Source organism: Indicator indicator, chromosome 7, assembly GCF_027791375.1.
Source record: "Indicator indicator isolate 239-I01 chromosome 7, UM_Iind_1.1, whole genome shotgun sequence".
Lineage (NCBI taxonomy): Eukaryota > Metazoa > Chordata > Aves > Piciformes > Indicatoridae > Indicator > Indicator indicator.
In genome coordinates, this window is record NC_072016.1 from 24,164,999 (window position 1) to 24,182,322 (window position 17,324).

Below are 17,324 nucleotides of genomic sequence, written 5' to 3' on the forward strand. Positions count from 1 at the left end.
TTTTATTTCCCCAGCAGCTCAAAAGAGAGATGTTTAAGGGCCATAAGACACGTAAAGAATTAAAATACTCTTCAGGGTCAATTAATTTTTTTCTTTCACCTTTCAGCTTTCCAGGTAAAGCTTGATTGTATCTTCAACATTGCCCAGAAAGCGCTGCCACTGACACGCTGCTTCTCTCCTCAGCCCCAGACCGGGGAGGAAGGGCCAGCTGCGGGGCCCAGCCCGGGGGCGGGGCACGCTGCTTTTGCTGAGCCTCTTCCGCAGCAGGGCGCTGGGGGGGGGGGGGAGGAGGCATCTCAACCTGAAAAGTAGTCTGAAGTAAAACACCTGCTTCCCCAGCCTGAGCCGCCGAAGGGGGCTGCAGAGGGTCGCTCGCGAGGAAGGGGCGACGGGAACGCGAAGAACGGCCATTCCCGCTGCTCGTGCGGGAGCTGCTGGCGCTCCCAGCCGCTACCCGGACTTGAGCGTCCTCGTGGGGCGTCGGAGCTCTCATACTGACCTGTAAGGCACCCAGTAGGCGAAACCGCCCAGAGGCCCATGGGAGCCCGGAGGTCTGGTGGGAGAGCTGGGCCTCCTCCGCGTCCCCTTTGTGTGGAGCACGGCTGCGTGCGGGGAGCGGGCGTGGCCGGAGGGACGGGCGTGCATTTCCGTGCTGCCTGGGCCCTGGCAGGAACACGGCGGCGAGGCGGGGTTGCTCCGTACGGCGGTTCGGCACGGCGAAGAGGCACCCCTGGCGCCCGGCCGCGCTGACGTGGGGAAGGTCTGGGAGCGCCGCCGTGCCCTGCCGTGTCCATGGACTAGCCGAGGCAGTGGAGGGATCTCTGGTTACGCTGATCGTCTCCTCGTCCTCCGCCCAACTTGGCGAAACTTAGCGAGCAGGCTGCTGCTCCCGGTAAGTCCTGGGCCGGGCATCCCTTTCAGTCATCTTTCCAGGGGGTTGTACCGCGTCCCTGCTGTACGGAATGTCGCTTGCTTTCTTCTCCGTCTTACAAACACCATTATTTCGCCTTTTGCCAGAGCCAGAGTACGACTCTTCCCTGCAACATGCCCTGGGAGTTGGCAAGCATTGCACCATGTGGGGAGCAAGCGCTGCCGGCTTGCCCTCCGTCGGGGCAGCTCTCAGACTTACCAAGTTTTCCGACAACGCGAGGCTGAGGCGAGCTCCTGCCTTTGTCCTTGTCCATTAAAGGAAGCCGAAGAGGTCGGGCGAGGCTTCCTTTGGGATTGCACGCGAAGTTGTTTCGTGAGTGAGGTGCCACAAGGGAGAAAATGTTTATTTTATCGAAATAATACAAAAGCCTTTCGGGGTGCTGCAGCTTGCTGGGCGACATTTGCCTCGTCCTTACTCTGCCGTTGCACCGGCTGCTTCCAGCCCTCTGTCTAGGCAGCAGGAGCCACTGCTCCGGGCGTGAGAGGAACAAGGCCTGTGACTTTTTTTTTTTTTTTTTTTTTTTTTTTTTAATCTTTCATTACTTGTGAACTGTGTTAGTGAGGGATCTCTCTTGACAACCTTTCAGCGTCTCTCTGAAGGGGCCGTGCTTAAAGCCTTAACTGGGCCTGTTTCGGCTCCAGTGGGGTCCTAGGGTGAGCGTTTGGATAATTAACACATCACTGGTTCCTCTTTGGTCATTTGCCTTTTTCCTGGTTGTCTCTGTAGTTTCAGGTGAATGTTTTATTTCTGCTGTGTGACCGCTACAGAGCGCTGCCGGGAAGCTGCTGAATGCAGACTCTGAGTTCAAGTAAAATGCATTAGGCACGGAGGATATGGGGACAGTGGGCTTTTGCCTTTGTAGACTTTTAAAAGAGATTGTCTTTTTGCATTTCTAGAGAGAGAGTTTAAGCTAAACTGGAAAACGTTTGTTACTACGTTGGACCCGTGGTGTTACACCTGCCTAGCTCCAATACTGGTATCTTTTGTGCACAACAAATTACTATTTTTACACATTCAGAGTATTTGCATAATGCTGTTAAACCTACATCTGACTTTGTTTCGCATGTTCAGTGCAGTCTTAGTGGTTTCATTTTGAGTCTTTTTGAATAAAAAAAAAGTTGTTAAAACAAGATAAGTTAATTGTCGTGTTGGTTTTTCCTTTTCTTAGTCTTCAAAGGCAGTGGTGGAGGGAAGGATATTTTAAGATTACTGACAGGATAAGAGTTTTCTGGCACTGCCTTTTTTTTTTTTTTTTTTTTCAATAGGGACTTAAAGCTTATGACCTAGAACTCTGGATAAAATAGAAGGAAACCAACTCCTAGAGAAAAAAAGTACAGGGTATGGTTTGTTCCTAAGTGTCTTTCTTCCTTTTTAAGAGCAAAGCAACAGTGTTTTATCTCTTTCCTTGTAGTGAAGTTCATACATAATATGTGTGGGTGTCTGGCATTTGGCTAGGATTGGACTAATTTTCTTACTTTTTCACAAGAAGCTGGGAGAGGCCACAACCAAGACAACTAGTTGAAGCAGCCACTGGGATGTTCAATGCCATACTGACCTCATGCCCACTCTTTAAAAGGAAGGGCTAACCAGGCAAGTGCAGATGTTTTGAGCAGGTGGCTGTAGTACGGTGGGGCAGGATCAGGTAGATGGGCCGTTGCGGTTGCTGCTGTGTTTCCTATCACGTACTTTATATACCACCTCGTTAGTATTATTGTTATTCCTGATTATTTTTTCAGACTTTTTGCTGTTCTGTTAACATCTCTCTCTCTCAGCCCATGGGGTTTTTGCCTTTTTCTCCTGATTTTTCCTTCCCATCCTGCTGGGGATGTGGTGGGGGCAGGGGGCAATTGTGTGAGCAGCTGTATGGGGTTTGGCTGCCATCTGGGTCAGAATCCTGACAGTAAGGGGATGAATATCTGTTCTTTTCTAGAGTGTCTGCTTACATGGGTTTCTTCTGAGAGCTGTTCCTGTGTGCTGTCTTTAGAACTCTGAAAATCTGAAGGCTATCTTCATCCTTAATCTGAACCTGAATGTGAAAGGCAAGGGTATAAGAAACACATGATTTTGCTCTTGATCTTTGCAATAAGAGCAATTGAATGTTGTCCTGGTATTACAAAGGAGCTTCTCTTTGTTTTACACAGGAGAGTAGGCATTTATAACAAATTGATTAAGGTGGTCTTCTGAAGATGTTTACTGAAGCCCCATGATGTAGTTGGGGCAGCTGCTTTGACACTAATAGTCTCAGACGTGAGCTTTTGGCTTTTTTGTGGTTGCTTTATTTTGGGTTTTTCATTCTGCTTCAGGCAGGTTGCTAATGTACAAACCTAAATTTGTTCCTGTGGCTCAGTGGCCCTAACTGGATTTTTTTTTTTTTTTTTACTATTTTTTTCTTTTCGTAAAGATTTTTGTTACTGCTCAAAGACTAGATAATTGATACATGAGTCTCTATAGAAAGGTGTTTTCTCTAAATAATTGATAAATTTGAAGGTAACAAGACAGGTTTGAGTTGCTGCAGTTGCAGCTTCAGGAAGCTGAATGAAGCACAGTATTCAGAGGAAGCTCAATGCTGTAAATTTTAATAATTAAAAAGGAAAAAAGTGATTTGTCTGCTTGGCAAGAGCTGTCTACTCTTACTTTGGGGTATAAAATCAGTGCTGAAATGTACAGTGGCATATAGAAGGCCCTGAATAGAAAACAAAGGGAATGGCCTCAAGTAACTTGGATCTGAAGGAAGACACATGAGATGTTGGACTTTGGTCACTATGTGATGGCAGACTTCTGATTGCTGGGATAAGGAGCTCATGCTCTTGGTGCAAGTTTCTTTCCTCTCAACGATCTCCTATTAAGTGGTGTTCAGGGAAGCACTTAATGTTGTGTGGTATATGGATGCAGTGGTATAGCTGTATATGAGAGGCTGCAAAATGGCAAAGCTTTCTACCCTGCCCTGAGTGTTAAGTTACTTCAGTTTGCCTGTATGCCAGCCCATGGAGGAGGAAGATCTATCTAAAAAGTTGTCTGGCTTGAAACAAATGAATTGCCAATTAATGATGTGACTCTCAGGTGGCTTCCTTTGCAAAGTGGCACTGAAATTGCAAAGGGTATTTTTGACAAAGTGGTCATAGCAGGGGTCTGCTTTTGCAAAGCAGAAGCGAGTGGAGCTGAAAGACCTTGTCCAGATGGGACAAATGAGAAGGTTTGCTCAGCTCTGAGGTTTTTTGTATTTTTTTTTTCTGAGCTGTGCTGCTTGTGTAACCAGTGCTGTCTGCCTGTTAAAATGGCAGTTTCCTGTGTTCTCACTTTTTTTTTTTTTTTTTTGGTGTCTGGAGGTATTTGGTTTTTCTTTCAATGAAAAGGCACAGATTAAGAAGTGTTTATATCTAACTTCTGCATGTTCTAATTCTGCTGCTCCATTTGATGTTAGTTATTGCAGAGACTGGTGCCTGTATTGGAAGGAACACTGATGGTGTCACTTCATAGCCTTTGCTACCCTCAGCATTTACTGACACCATGTTGTTCTTGGCATAATCCTGAGATGTGGAAAGACTGTTTTTCCTTTTTCTCCTGGGGCACACACAGCATCTTCCAGTGAGACAGTCAGCAGTGGAGGTTTTCTCAAGACCTGCCTGAGCACTTGCTCTTGAGGGGAACACTAGAGCTGTTCAAGCATGGACTTGACCTGGATCAGCTTTGGCCTTTGTCATTTTAGTTCTTTCTCCTTGTGTTGTGGTAGCATGTGCAAGGTGCTCTGTGAACATACCTGCTACGTCTTTGGAAGTGTTAGCTTATTTCTGTGTCTTTGACCTGATAGTCTGAAGAGTTGGCAGTGGTTAGCGTTCTGAGGTGTTTGGTGAATACTCTTTTGTCACATCTCTAATGTTTGCTGGTGTTGTATTAGAGGTTTACCTCCTAGTTCCTTTTGAAATCTGCACAAGTGTGTTTCTTTAAGAGAAAGTTAGTTTTTAGGGGAAATAATTACCCAGTTGTTGAGCTGTCTGCATGGTCAGAAAGAACTGTTTTCTCTTGTGGCCTGTGAGCTGCTGATTGTCCTGCTCAGCTTGTAGAATAATGTTCTCCTAGGTGTGTTGTGAAGGGTGGAGGGCAGCAAAAGAAAGAAAACTTTGAAAGCATCATCCCCAAACCCAGTGTGCATTAACACCTCATCCTCCAATAAGTAATATGCCCTGATGCTGGGAAGATGCTTCATTTGGAATGAGTGTTTGTCTAGTTTTGGAAAGCATGGGTCCAGCCACTTGGAGTGGGAGGAGAAGGAAAAGAAGAGTTTTTGTAGTTTCAGTTCCTCATCATATATGCCTGAGATGAAGACAGCGTTGTTTAACCAGAACAAGTGGTGAATGTAACTACTATTGTACAGATACATGTATTCATTTCTTAGCATGCCCAATACAGATGCCCAGTGCTGGAATTATTTTCCTAACTTAGAGATACCTAGATTTGATTTTAAACTGTTAAAATGTAGAACAATAATTTTATTTTACATAATGTCTATTTATATAGCATTCAACATTCAATGTAAAGGCTAAGAAATATGTTGTGGATAGGCTGCAAGGAATATTTTAAAGGAAAAAATGCCCAACAAAAATCAAATTTATGTGCTTGTCATTTCTTTAGTATATATCACTATAATCACTTTCCTGGTTTTCCTCTCTTATGAAGGCATATCATTCTCAGCTGAAATGTAACTAGAGACTTAAACAACTGACATTTCTGAAAATGGAGGAAAAATGCAATATATGTAAAAGTTTAGGATGTTCTCTGAAGAAAGAGTGGATTTGTCAGCAAAGACAGTTGGTGGCTTCCTGTCTTTGCTGCTCTTACGTTGTGATTTTTTGATATATAAGTGGTATAGCAAATGGAGGAACCGTTTTGTTCTGTATGGAGGTATGGGAGGGAGCAGACAGCATGTATACAATAGGTTCTTTTACTGTTGGATTACTAAATGGAAATAAAATTATGTGCAACATGAATCTTTCAGGTTAAAAAAAGTCTCTTGCTTGAACAATCCTCAGGTTTCCACTGAGTGAATAAATATTTTTCTGTTCTTCTGGACTGCAGCAGAAGTAAATACACTATACTTCTATTCCTTAAGCTTATATTTTCTTTGTGAGGCCTCAGTCGGACTTGCTTGGAGACAAAAAAAACTTACACATGCTTTTAGTTCCTGAGTCATTGGCAGGGCTACTGTATCTGTTTCCAGGAACAGATTATCCTGTAAGATCTCCAGTTGATCAGTTTTTTTTTTTTTTTTCCTTTGTGTTTTACCAGCTCAGTCCTCAAACATGAAGATTTGATGCACAATTTTTGGACATTGTACTGAGCATTAAGACTCCCTCAGTGATCAGCTTTTCTGATGTGTAAAGAGCAGTCTATAGGCACTTCTTAGCTGCTTCATTTTCAGAAGGTCCTCTGAAAATCTCTGAACTGTGCCTGGTTAGAGATAAGTCTTTCTTTCAACTTCACAAGAAAATCCAAACTCTATTGACTGAGCACTTCCAGAAAATATGACAATTATTAGTGGCACCACATCTTGAATGAATGAACTGATGATGCTTTTTGGTACAAATTTTGTTTTTATGAAGTAACAGAATTAAGTAGCCTTACCCAAACAAATGGCAAAGTGCATCTCTTGCTGTATTTTAAAAAATTCTTCTTGCTCCCCAATGCTTTTTGTATGTTGAGTTTGTTGGTTTGCTTCACCAGCTTCATATATACTCAATGCAATGTAGTTGAGTCATGGTGAGAGCAGCCAAACACATGAAAAATGAAATTATTTTTTCCTTTTTCTTTTGCCTCAGTTCTACCCTGTCCTCCCAGCTTCATCCAGTTCACTGTTAGCATCAAGTAACTGGTGTAGACTGGTGTTGGGAGGGGTGCTGCATTTCCATGAGCATTCTAGAAGCTAGCACTACCATCCTTGTTCTCCTGCCACCTGCTGATGTGCACCTGCGCTGGCGTTTGTATGAGCTCTGGGGAGGTAGATTGGAAGGCTTAAAACTGTTTTCTTGGCATGTGGTACAAGATCACAGGATTGATCTGAAGATTTGCTATGTGATCTGGTGTATTATTGTTTGCTTCACTGAGTAATATGATAAATGGTTGCAGATTTTAGAAGTAGGTGGGGGGGAGGGGGTCAGGACTATGTATGGTGGCAGTACTTGTGATGTGACTTGTGAAGTTTAATGCCTCCTTAGGGTCAAAAGACTTTGTGGACCTAGGTCTAGAGAAGTGTATTGGTGTTGTTATTGTTCTAGATTTAGCATGTGAGGATTTTCCTGCATATTGAAATTGGGCTGTTAGTATATCACAGCCTCTGTTTTATGAAAGCTAAAATCTGTAGACTCTGAATATCACTCCTGCAGTATTCTGAAGGTAAGGGTGGAATCTGTGGGTGTAGAAATGCTTTGGAAATGGCAGTAGACTCTTGATGAATGACTAAATTTTTTTTCTCTCTAGTAAATCTATAAGCACCAACACAAAATTACATTATTCTACCAAAGCAGCAGTGCTTTGTATTTTTTAGAAATTCTTGTTATGAGTGGGTGTTAACTGTCAGCTGACACAATGTGACTTTGTCTGAAACACAGTACAGAAGGTTGCTTCTAGTCTGTGCTGCCCACATACTACTTCAATCTTCCAACTGTTTTGTAGTGTTGCCTAACCATAGTTATGTAGCCTGTAATGTAAATGAAATGAAATACTGATGTAGCAGGTTCTAGACCAGTAACAGATGCCTCCTTGTGGCTGTGTGATCTTGAGTGGTTTGCTTAGTCTGTTTATATGTAGGATTAGGGGAAAAAATCAGCTGCACCTATACATTAGATTTATTATGCCGGAATGTCACTCCCACACCAGTGTTGACTGTATCGCTCCATGTGGTGTTCAGTGGTCTGTCAAGAACCACCAAAAGCCTGCTGCTATGGATAAGCAAAGAGAGTAAGTCAAATCTGGTCATAATACAGGCATATGTTTCAGAAGGTAACATCTTTCTGGAGAAGCGTGTGCTCTTACAGGGCAGCTTCTTGCAACAAAGACTGAGTACTGGTACTTCAGAGCATTAAACCCCACCCCCAACGTATTAAAAAAAAATTGATTGATACTGACCAAGGCATCTTGCCAGTTTTATGAGGATGTGAAGAGAAATATTTTACAAGCTGTGGTCGGAATGATGAAGTAGGTGGGAAATGGTGCTAATCAGTAAGTATTTTTGTTGCTCTTATTTTTGTGAATAGTTTCACTGAAGTTGGGACTTGAACAGTCAGATGTGAGTCTCAATGCTAGTGAGGGCAACCTAACAAAAGCTAAGACTTCAGACTATGTTTGTATTTTAGGTTCTTACATGATATGCTTGCCTTTGTGCCTCAGATTATATTTTTGCATCTTTGTCTAGTAGAACACCATTGTAATGAAATCTAATTATGTGCTAGCTAAATGCCATCTGTTTTCTCTTCTGTAGTGATAGTATCAGGAAAAGTATAAGTGGCATGTGCATTTTACAGTTGCTGTTCCTGACAGGATCCAGATTTTCACAGGGAGGGAAACAAAACAGGAATATAGGCCTTAGTGTGCCTACATCTGAGGAAAGTGCTTGCACTGGTAGCCAGTGTATTGCTGTAATAGAGACACTGATGCAGTCTTGGACTCTGCTCAGATCAGTGGCTTTCTGATGTTGTCTCCTAGCATCCTCTTTTCCATCGCTTCCGTAGAGACTGAAGTTGGGAAAAACCAAGTGTTTGTTTCTTCTCTTGTATTCTCTCAGCTGCAGGTCTAGAAAATTGCATCAGAAGTGATGTTTAAGGAAGTTTTCTTTACTGCGTCTCACAATAGTAGGATTCTTGAATATTGTCTGTGAAGCTGTAGAGGTTGAAAAGGTCAAAAACTAAAGCACGAGGAAACAGAACTGTACTTCTTAAGCTGAGTTTTGTGATATACATTCCTATGTATATGACTGAGTCACATCTAGGACTTGCTAGTCACTGTCTGTACTGCCATACATTATTTTTTAAAAGTGCTTTTTGCTGTAAATATACTGTGAGCATTAGAACCTGGTTATAAGGTGATATTTTAGAAGGCAAAAAATTTTGGTTTCTGTATTTGATTAAAACCATGGAAATTCTTCTTACACTCATAGAGGCCATCTCAGCTTTAAAAAAAGCAGACATCTCTCTAAGTCTCGTAATCTTTTTCTGTATTCTAAGTCACATGATATCCCAGTTGTTTCTTGCTGGAGTATTCTACCAAAATGTACTTTCTTTAGATTTTCTATACTGTCTCTGTATTTCTGAGAACTACTTCCATTTGACTGGCTAGCAGAGAAACTTTCTGTCTGGGCTTAAAGAGGGATGAGGCATGTATCTGGAACAAGGAGACACTCTCAATTTGCTTCCATATGGAAGCCAAGCCTGGCATGGGGAAACTTCTGTGAGGAAAACCAGATTCTATTTTGGGAGCTCTGTCCTTAGTCTTGTGGACTAGAGATGCCTATTGTATGTCCTTGATCTCTGAGTGTGCGTGTGTGTGTGTGATTTTATCTTTAGGGAAAACCAGTTGAAGGCTTGAAGTGTTTGTGTTGAGATTTCAAAAAACGAGCTTGTCAAATAAGACAGTGACAGTTGTACTCCATAATTGTCCTGGAAAGTAATTGGTATTTCACTGAAAAGCTAAAGCCAGGTGTTTATTGAATAAAGTATTCAAAGCTGACAGGTGTTTGCTTCTTTCTTTCAGTGGGTGGGTTTTTTACAGCCAGGTGCAGTTTGCCTTCTTAAAGAGTAAAACAAAAAAATAACTTTCTCATAGCTGTGGATGTGGTAGAAATATTCAATAATGTGTTCCATGATGCTTAGTTTAGACTTTGTAGGCTTGGTTTTTTTCCACATGCTCTCTACGAATATCCAGGACATCATAGTCCTTGAAGTCTTCCCTCCCCCCCTGCAGTTATAAGGTGTTTGAAAATTCTCTATGCTTGATTCCCTGTTGCAAGCCTTTCACTGATGTCTTATGAGAGCAAAACATTTGCCTCAAGTGGGTGGAGGGTTGAAATGTGGGACTGTTTCTTGTCTGTCATAGGCAGTACTCTGTTGTCAGCTCTCTAGAATGCAAAGGCTGTGCAAGTGCTTTGTCTTCCCAGCTCTGTCTCTCAGTGTAACAGATTGTTCTCTCTTTTGTGGTTGGGTTGGTTTGTTTGTTTTTGGGTGGGTTTTTTTCCTATGCATGGTATTTCTGCAGAAGTTTAGTGGTGATACTCTGAAAAGCTGTAGCTCTCTGAAATATTTGAGCAACAGTTGCAGTTGAACCTTATGTCGAGTGTGTATGTAAGGAAGAAAGAGCTTCTGCAGAACAGATCAGCTGTTTAATAGTAGGGCTTTTGGGTTTGAGCTAAACTTGTTACTGTGTATTGGTTTGGTAAAGAAACATTCAATTATGGAAAAGACAGAGTACAACTACTTATTTACTTACCAGTCTGTAGACATTGAGGTTTTCCAGGTAATCACTTCCTTGCTAGCTGGATTGTACGATGTGCAATCCACAGGGTGTGTGTTTAGACTTCTGCGTAAGTCCAAGTAGCTGTCTAAGTAAAATTGTTTTGAAGGAGTAAGAGAACACCTGAATGCCTACTTGCTGAAGCAAACCTTTGTAGGCTAACTCTACAGCTAGTTTCCTTTTGGGATGTTTGTCTCTGTTACCACTTAAGGGTGCTTGAAGAAGATAAAATTATAAAGCAACAAATACTTACAGGGAGCTTAGGAAGAAGAGAATTTTATGAGCTGACTTTGGTCATACTATTCTCAACAGAACAAGAGAAGTGTAGAAAAACTTCTTTAAAACTTCTAATTCTTATTCTTTATTGTGCAGGCGCTCTGCTATAGAAGATGCACTATTATCGATACTCTAATGCAGAAGTCAGCTGTTGGTATAAATACCTTCTCTTCAGCTACAATATTGTCTTCTGGGTAAGTACGAAATTTAGAGACCAAAATAGTTTAGTCTACCTCAGTTTTATTAACTTCCTTCTTCTGTTTAAGAGAACAGGCTGAAATACCTTGAAGAGGGAAGCTGATATGTTTTGCAATTCAAGAAGCCTCTCCCATGTGAGAAAGTAATTATTGTGAGGAATCAATATTCATATGATTTTTAACATCCTTTCCTTGCCTCTTCTTCCTGACTTTCGAGTGAATCTAAAGAAATGAAGCATATTAAACTGGATTTGTGTAAAGAAAATAGTGTAGTGTCAACTGTTGCTGACTGCTTCTGTGTTTTGAATGGTGGAGGCTGTTACATGCCTGTTGTGTTTGGGTAAAGGTTAAAGCAACCTTTCTTAAATACATTTAAGTGCTATGTTAAATTGCTTCCCTGTTAAGAGGAAGTCTCTTCTAATATCTCAGATCATCATTGATGTCTGAGTTGGAGTGGCATAGCTGTAAATGCTGTAAATACACTATGCAGAAGAAAGAAACTGCCCGAGATGTGTCAACAGTTGGCATTGCAACACTGCCAAGATCTATGACCATGCTCTATGGGCAGCAAAATTTTCAAGATGGTATCAGACATACTTAAGTTATGGACTGGTGTCCAGTAGTGTTTGTTTAGAATTGTGAGTGTGAAAAGGGTGCAAAAACAGGCATGTGGATAGTTGCAAAGAGGTATGGGTACAGGGACTTGCCCAGTGCCAGTAGCTTGTATTAATGTTCTGATTCAGAGTTAAAATATTTCCTAGTATAGATAGCTTCTTTTTAGAGATGTTTAGATTTTTTTCAAAGCTGAAAGGGTCAGATAGTATTTAAGGTAGAAAATTATTTTTTTCTTGAAAGCTGCATATTTGATAGACAAAACTCTGAATTAGAGTCGTAGAAAAATCTAGGTTTGATGGAATTTCTGAAGATCATCTCACCCAGTATTCTGTTGAAAGCAAAACCTGTAGGGAAGAAAATCACTGCTCAAAGAGAACAGTTTGGAAAGCTTGTTACTCATCAATTTCCTGTTGCCTTCAGCCTAATAAAAATGTCAGAAGGCCAGATAATACTGAGACTGCCAAGTTTGGGTATCATTGTCAAAAAAACACAGAATGTTTTGCTATTGTCACTAGCTTATGTTTACTAGTGCAAAGCTTTAACATGGTACTGTAAGTTTAAGCTGCAGGGGATCTTCATGCTTGTATGGGTGACAGGGCAGAAAATATATTTTGGTTTGTTCAGAATCTTTTTTCCAGTAAGGGTTAGTTTGCCCCAGTATTGCCATAGTGCAAATGTTCATTAGTGATTTCCCCATTCCTCTTCCCTGCCGGCAACTGGGGATTCATGACCTCATGTGTCAGAGGGTATGTGCTCAAGTGCTACGATGTCCACTTATTTTTATTATTCTATGTAGCGCATCTCCCATGTACCTGAAGTGGACAGCTGTCAAGTAAGAAGTAATACTTGTCAGGATGTTCTGGTTTTTAGAAAAATTACTTGGTAGCTGAATGGATGCTCTTCAGATAGCATGGGGTTTGTGTGAAAAACAGACAGACTTGTTTATAAATATATTAGGATTCTTCTAGACTTCTCTTTTCTTTCTACTGAATGTCTCATGAAGTGGGGTTTATTACTGGTTTTGATGGGTAAACAACCTTTGAAAAACTGAAATATATTTGTCTTTATTGGTAAGGCTATCAAGAATTTGCTCTACTTTTTCATAAGCATTAATTTCATATTTTCTTTTTTATTCTTTACAAATTCCTTACAGTTCGTGTTTTTCAGATTTTTTTTTTTATTACATTCTCTTGAAATTAAATTGTGAAGATCCAAGGATTTTTTCCTCTTGGTTAACAAATCTTTTTTAAAGAAGAGATGAAGAAAATTTGAGAATTTTAAATGCAGCTTGTGTGCTTCAGCTGATCTGTTGTCTGGAGGAATTGGTCTGAATATACACTCATAGTCTTGGTAGCTTGCTCAGCGAATGGTCTGAAGCTTCTGCTGGGAAGTAATTACCAGACTGACCAAGTGAATCATGTGTATGTACAGCTCTTTTGATAAGAGTTCGGCACCTTTAGTTGTAGAACAAGCTATGTAAATGTGGAATGGGAGGGTAGACGCTCCTATAGGCAATGTATGAATCACTTTGCTGACACAGTGATTCAGGAGCCTATGACATGTCTGGGATGACGAGTCTAACAGTCTCTTTACTTGGACAAAACCGTCGTGTGTAGAACAAAGTGAATTTCCTATTCAAAGAACCAAAGGACTACAAAATCAAAAGGGAAATGTAACCATGACTCGGAAAAGCATTGCTTAGGGAGGGAACGTTAGTCTTGGTTCACTTTTCTTGGCTTGCAGGACAGGTGCTTGTGGGAGCTTGCTTTGTAAGTGTTGGTGTTAGTGAGGGTGGGCACTATGTAATGGGTATGAGGGATAGTATTTAGATAGATGTGCAGGCTGCCTTTTGCCTATTTAAGCTGTTACTAGAAGTATGATAACTCACCTGTGTCATAACAGTTTATTCACAAACCAGGTAATTTGCATGTAAATAGAGTTGCATTTATTTTTCTGTCACTGGTGAAAGGTGCATCTTGACTTCCCAGTTGTAGCTCTAAAGGTAGTATCAGTGACTGTATAGACTTTAAAGTATATGGTGACTTAGTAGTTTACAGAATATTTAAACTTTTTTGTAGTGGTTGCTTTACTTCAGTGTGTATCCCTTTTCAAGTATGGCTCAAGTATTGAACTCACGAGGACAAATGTAACTATTTTAACAATAGCAAGTTCACAGTTTAATCAGATATTAGAAATCTGAATCTTCATTCTTTAGAAGTTTTTTTTTTTCAGATGGGCAACTTGGCAAAAGAAATTCAGTTTTGATGGCTTTGAGTTAGTTGTGTACAATTGGCTTGCAGAATCACTTCTCTGTTCTTTGTGCTTTGCTTTCCCTAGTAATAAAGGGAATCATAAAATAGTGGGGGGTTCAAAGGAAGAGCTGAAGATCGTCTAATTCAGCTTCTCTGCTAAAGCAAGTTTGTCTTGATCAAGATGCACAGGAGCGTGTCCTGGCATGTTTTGAAAGTCTCCAATCTCATGAGCTCTCTGAGCAACATGTTCCCATGCTCTGTCACCCTCAAAGTAAAGATGTTTTTCCTTATGTTTAGGTGGAACTTCCTGTGTTCAGTTTGTGCCCAGTGCCCCTTTGTCCTGTCACTGGGCACTACAGAAAAGAGTCTGACCCTATCCTCTTGACACCTGCCTTTTAGATACTGATAAGCATTGATAAGATCCCCTCTGTCTTCTCTTTCCCAAGCTGAAGAGCCACATGTGTCTCACCCTTTCCTCCTAAGAGAGCTTGCCAGTCCCCTAGTGGCCCTCCCTTGAACTCTCTCCAGTCATTCCCTGTCCTTGTTGAACTGGGGAGTTCAGAATTGGACACAATACTCAAGGCATGGTCTCACGAGGGCAGAGTAGAGCGGCAGAAGAACCTTCCTCGTCCTGCTGGCCACACTCTTCTTAATGTAGCTCAGAATACCATTGGCCACAAGGGCACATTGCAGTCTCATGGTGAACTTGATGTCCACCAGGATTCCCCAGGTCCTTCTCTGTGGAGCTGCTTTCCAGCAGGTCAACCCCTTACCTGCACTGGTAAATGGTCGTCATAGGAAGGGTCTGTGTTCCCAGGTATGATGTTAATACAGGATTACTTTATTTTCATCTTACTTTTTTAAGCATGCTGATAAGGTTTAACTTCTGCAAGTACACTTTGTGTAATGAGTAGCGATGAGGCACTATTGCAGTCATTAAGATAGCCCTGCAAGGAATGCCTAGAGCTTTAAGTGAAATCACCATATTACAGTAAGGTGGGACCTCCTTTCAAGTTCTAAAGCTGGTTTGGTTTTGTTTGTGGGTTTTGTTTGTTTGGCTTCATTTGTTGTAATGAATTTAAAAGACTGCAGTAATACAAAGTGAAGAGTTTGGTTCTGACACCTTTCTATTCTGAGTCATATTGTAATGGAGTCCTGTGAAAGCCCCAGTGGAGGGAGGAGGCCAGGGGTAGACAGCTGACTCCAGGGGGAGTTCAGGGGTTCCCTGTCTTGAAGTACAGCACTATACTGTACTTGGGAAGGCCCAGGGAATAAAAGGTGATGCCTCAAATCGCCTGTGCCTGGCGCCTGCTTCTTCGTTTTCAGCAAAGGAGTTTTTGGGGTTGGCACCTCAGCCAGGACGTGGCTATTTCAGTGACAGGAAGCATGTTTTCTCTGACAAAGCCTCTTAAGTTGCATGTGAGCTCACTGTATCTCAATTGAATTGAGAAGAGAGGGTAAAATAGCTTTTAGCTGCTGTCATCTTGATTTATTTTCTAATGCTCTGTAGCTTTGTATGTGGCTCTTAAGGGGTTTTGGAGGAAAAAAAAAAAAAACAAAACAAAAAACTTTTCACTCATGCTATAGAAGATGTGGTGATTTTGCCCTGAACATCATGAAGGGCATAAATTCTCTTAAGCTCTGCAAAAGAATTCTGAGCTAATTTTTGAAATGTAAGAGAAGACCTAGGCTATCATAAGGTTTTCTTGGCTTTTGTAGCCTGTTGTTTTTCAGGAACATCTGAAACAGTAAGACTGTGCCAGGAAGAGGAAAGAATCCACCACCAGGTGGTTTCCTGACCCTGAGAGGAAAAATCTGGGAAGATACAAGGGTAGGAAGGAAGGGCTGGAGGCTGCTGATAGAATTGTCAAGAGGATGGAAAAAGTGCTCTCTGTAAGAGTAACATTTTGTGCTTACAAAAGCTGAACACAGTTGTAATGCATTCCTGTTGCTTCTAAACAGACCTCGGGGCCGGCTGGCCCAAAATCAGTTTGTGTGGAAGGATTGTATTGCAAGAATTGTTTAGCTGCAACCTCGATCAGAGAAACAAATTAGACTTTTTTTTCTCATCTAATAGGATGCTTCTGATATCATAATCAAAGGAATTCAGTGTGGCTGTGAAGAGATAATGCTTAAGCTAAGTCTTGTGCATGGTGTCCACGAGTTGGCATCAGAGTTATACAGCTCAGTTAGCAATGCAGGTTCTAAAGCAGAAAGTGCAGCAAATGCTGGTTACTAGATGTAGTTTCATGTTCAAAGGGATGCAGTTGAGCTGCTTTGTCTATGCTTTCACCTAAAGTTTTAGGCAATATATGGCATAAATGTGACTGTGTGACTGAAGTTTCTGCTTCCTTATGTATCATCCACATTCTGGTGAGAGGTGAATTTCAAAATGCCTCTCTTGGAAGTAGCTGGCTTGCTCACCCTTACCCTGGTAACACCTTCTCTTAGCATCTCTACTTCTGAGCTGCCTATTCTGCCACTCATGTGGCCAGTTAGTTCAGTGAGCTGATGAAGGCTAAAACTTCTTTCAGTTCAGGCTGGGATGATCAGTTACCTGATGTGCTTTATAGCAATCACTTGAATACTTCTGTGCAAGAATGGTAAATAGAGGGTATTTTCAGAGAATTGCAGAATGCATTGAGCAGGGACATATCTTGAATGTCTCCAAGAACGTGGCATCAACTCTATCTCTGGGCAACCTGTTGCAGTATTTTATCGCTCTCATTGTAAAGAACTTCTGCCTTATATCCAATCTAAATTTGCCCTGCTTCAGCTTAAAACCATTGCCTCTTGTCTTATCACAACAAGCCCTTCTAAACAGTCCTTCCCCAGCCTTCCCGTAGGTCTCCTTCAGATATTGAAATCCCTGAAGCCGTCTTTTCAGACTGAACAGCCCCAACTCTTACAGCCTCTTCTTGTAGGGGAGATGTTCAAATCCTCTGGTTATCTGTGGCTGCCTTCTGGAGCTGATGGAGCAGGTCCATGTCATTCTTGTGTTGGGGGGTCCAGAGCTGGACAGTGTTCCAGGTGAGGTCTACCAGAGCAGAGTAGAAAGGCAGAATGACCTCTCCCAATCTAATGGGTATGCTTCTTTTGATGCAGCCCAGGATGTGATATGCCTTCTGGGCTACAAGTGCCTATTGCTGGCTCATGTCTAGCTTCTTGTCCAGCAACACCTTTTCTGCAGGGCTGCTGTCAATTTTCCTGATGTTTCAATCTAAGTAGCATCTCCTGGCAGAACTTGAGGATGTTCCCTATTGTCCTATAGATTGCTGCTCAGGGGAAGAGACCAACACCTGCCTCATTATAACCTTCTTTCAGGTAGTTGTAGAGAGCAATAAGGTCTCCCCATGGCTTCCTTTTCTCCATGCTACACAATCCCAGTTCTTTCAGCCACTTCTCATAAGACTTGTTGTGACCTGGCTTCACAGGAAGGCTTCATGGGAGGCTCTTGAATGATACCTAAGGAGTGAGGCTAGGCAAACTGATAGTGAAATGGCTAGAATGGTTTGCAATTCATTAATTACAAGTTTGTGCAGTTCATTTTGATCATAC

The 17,324-nt window shown here is 41.7% G+C and overlaps 1 protein-coding gene across 1 annotated transcript in view; it reads left to right on the forward strand.

Annotated features, from left to right (window-relative positions):
* Positions 1 to 852: 852 nt before the first annotated feature.
* The window catches only part of TSPAN14 (tetraspanin 14), a 32,421-nt gene continuing 15,949 nt past the window's right edge, over positions 853 to 17,324 (forward strand). The window contains exons 1-2 of the mRNA XM_054382281.1: positions 853 to 892; positions 10,799 to 10,896. Coding sequence (XP_054238256.1) covers positions 10,816 to 10,896 — 81 coding nt within the window. The 5' untranslated portion in view covers positions 853 to 892; positions 10,799 to 10,815. The remainder of the gene's footprint in view (positions 893 to 10,798; positions 10,897 to 17,324) is intronic.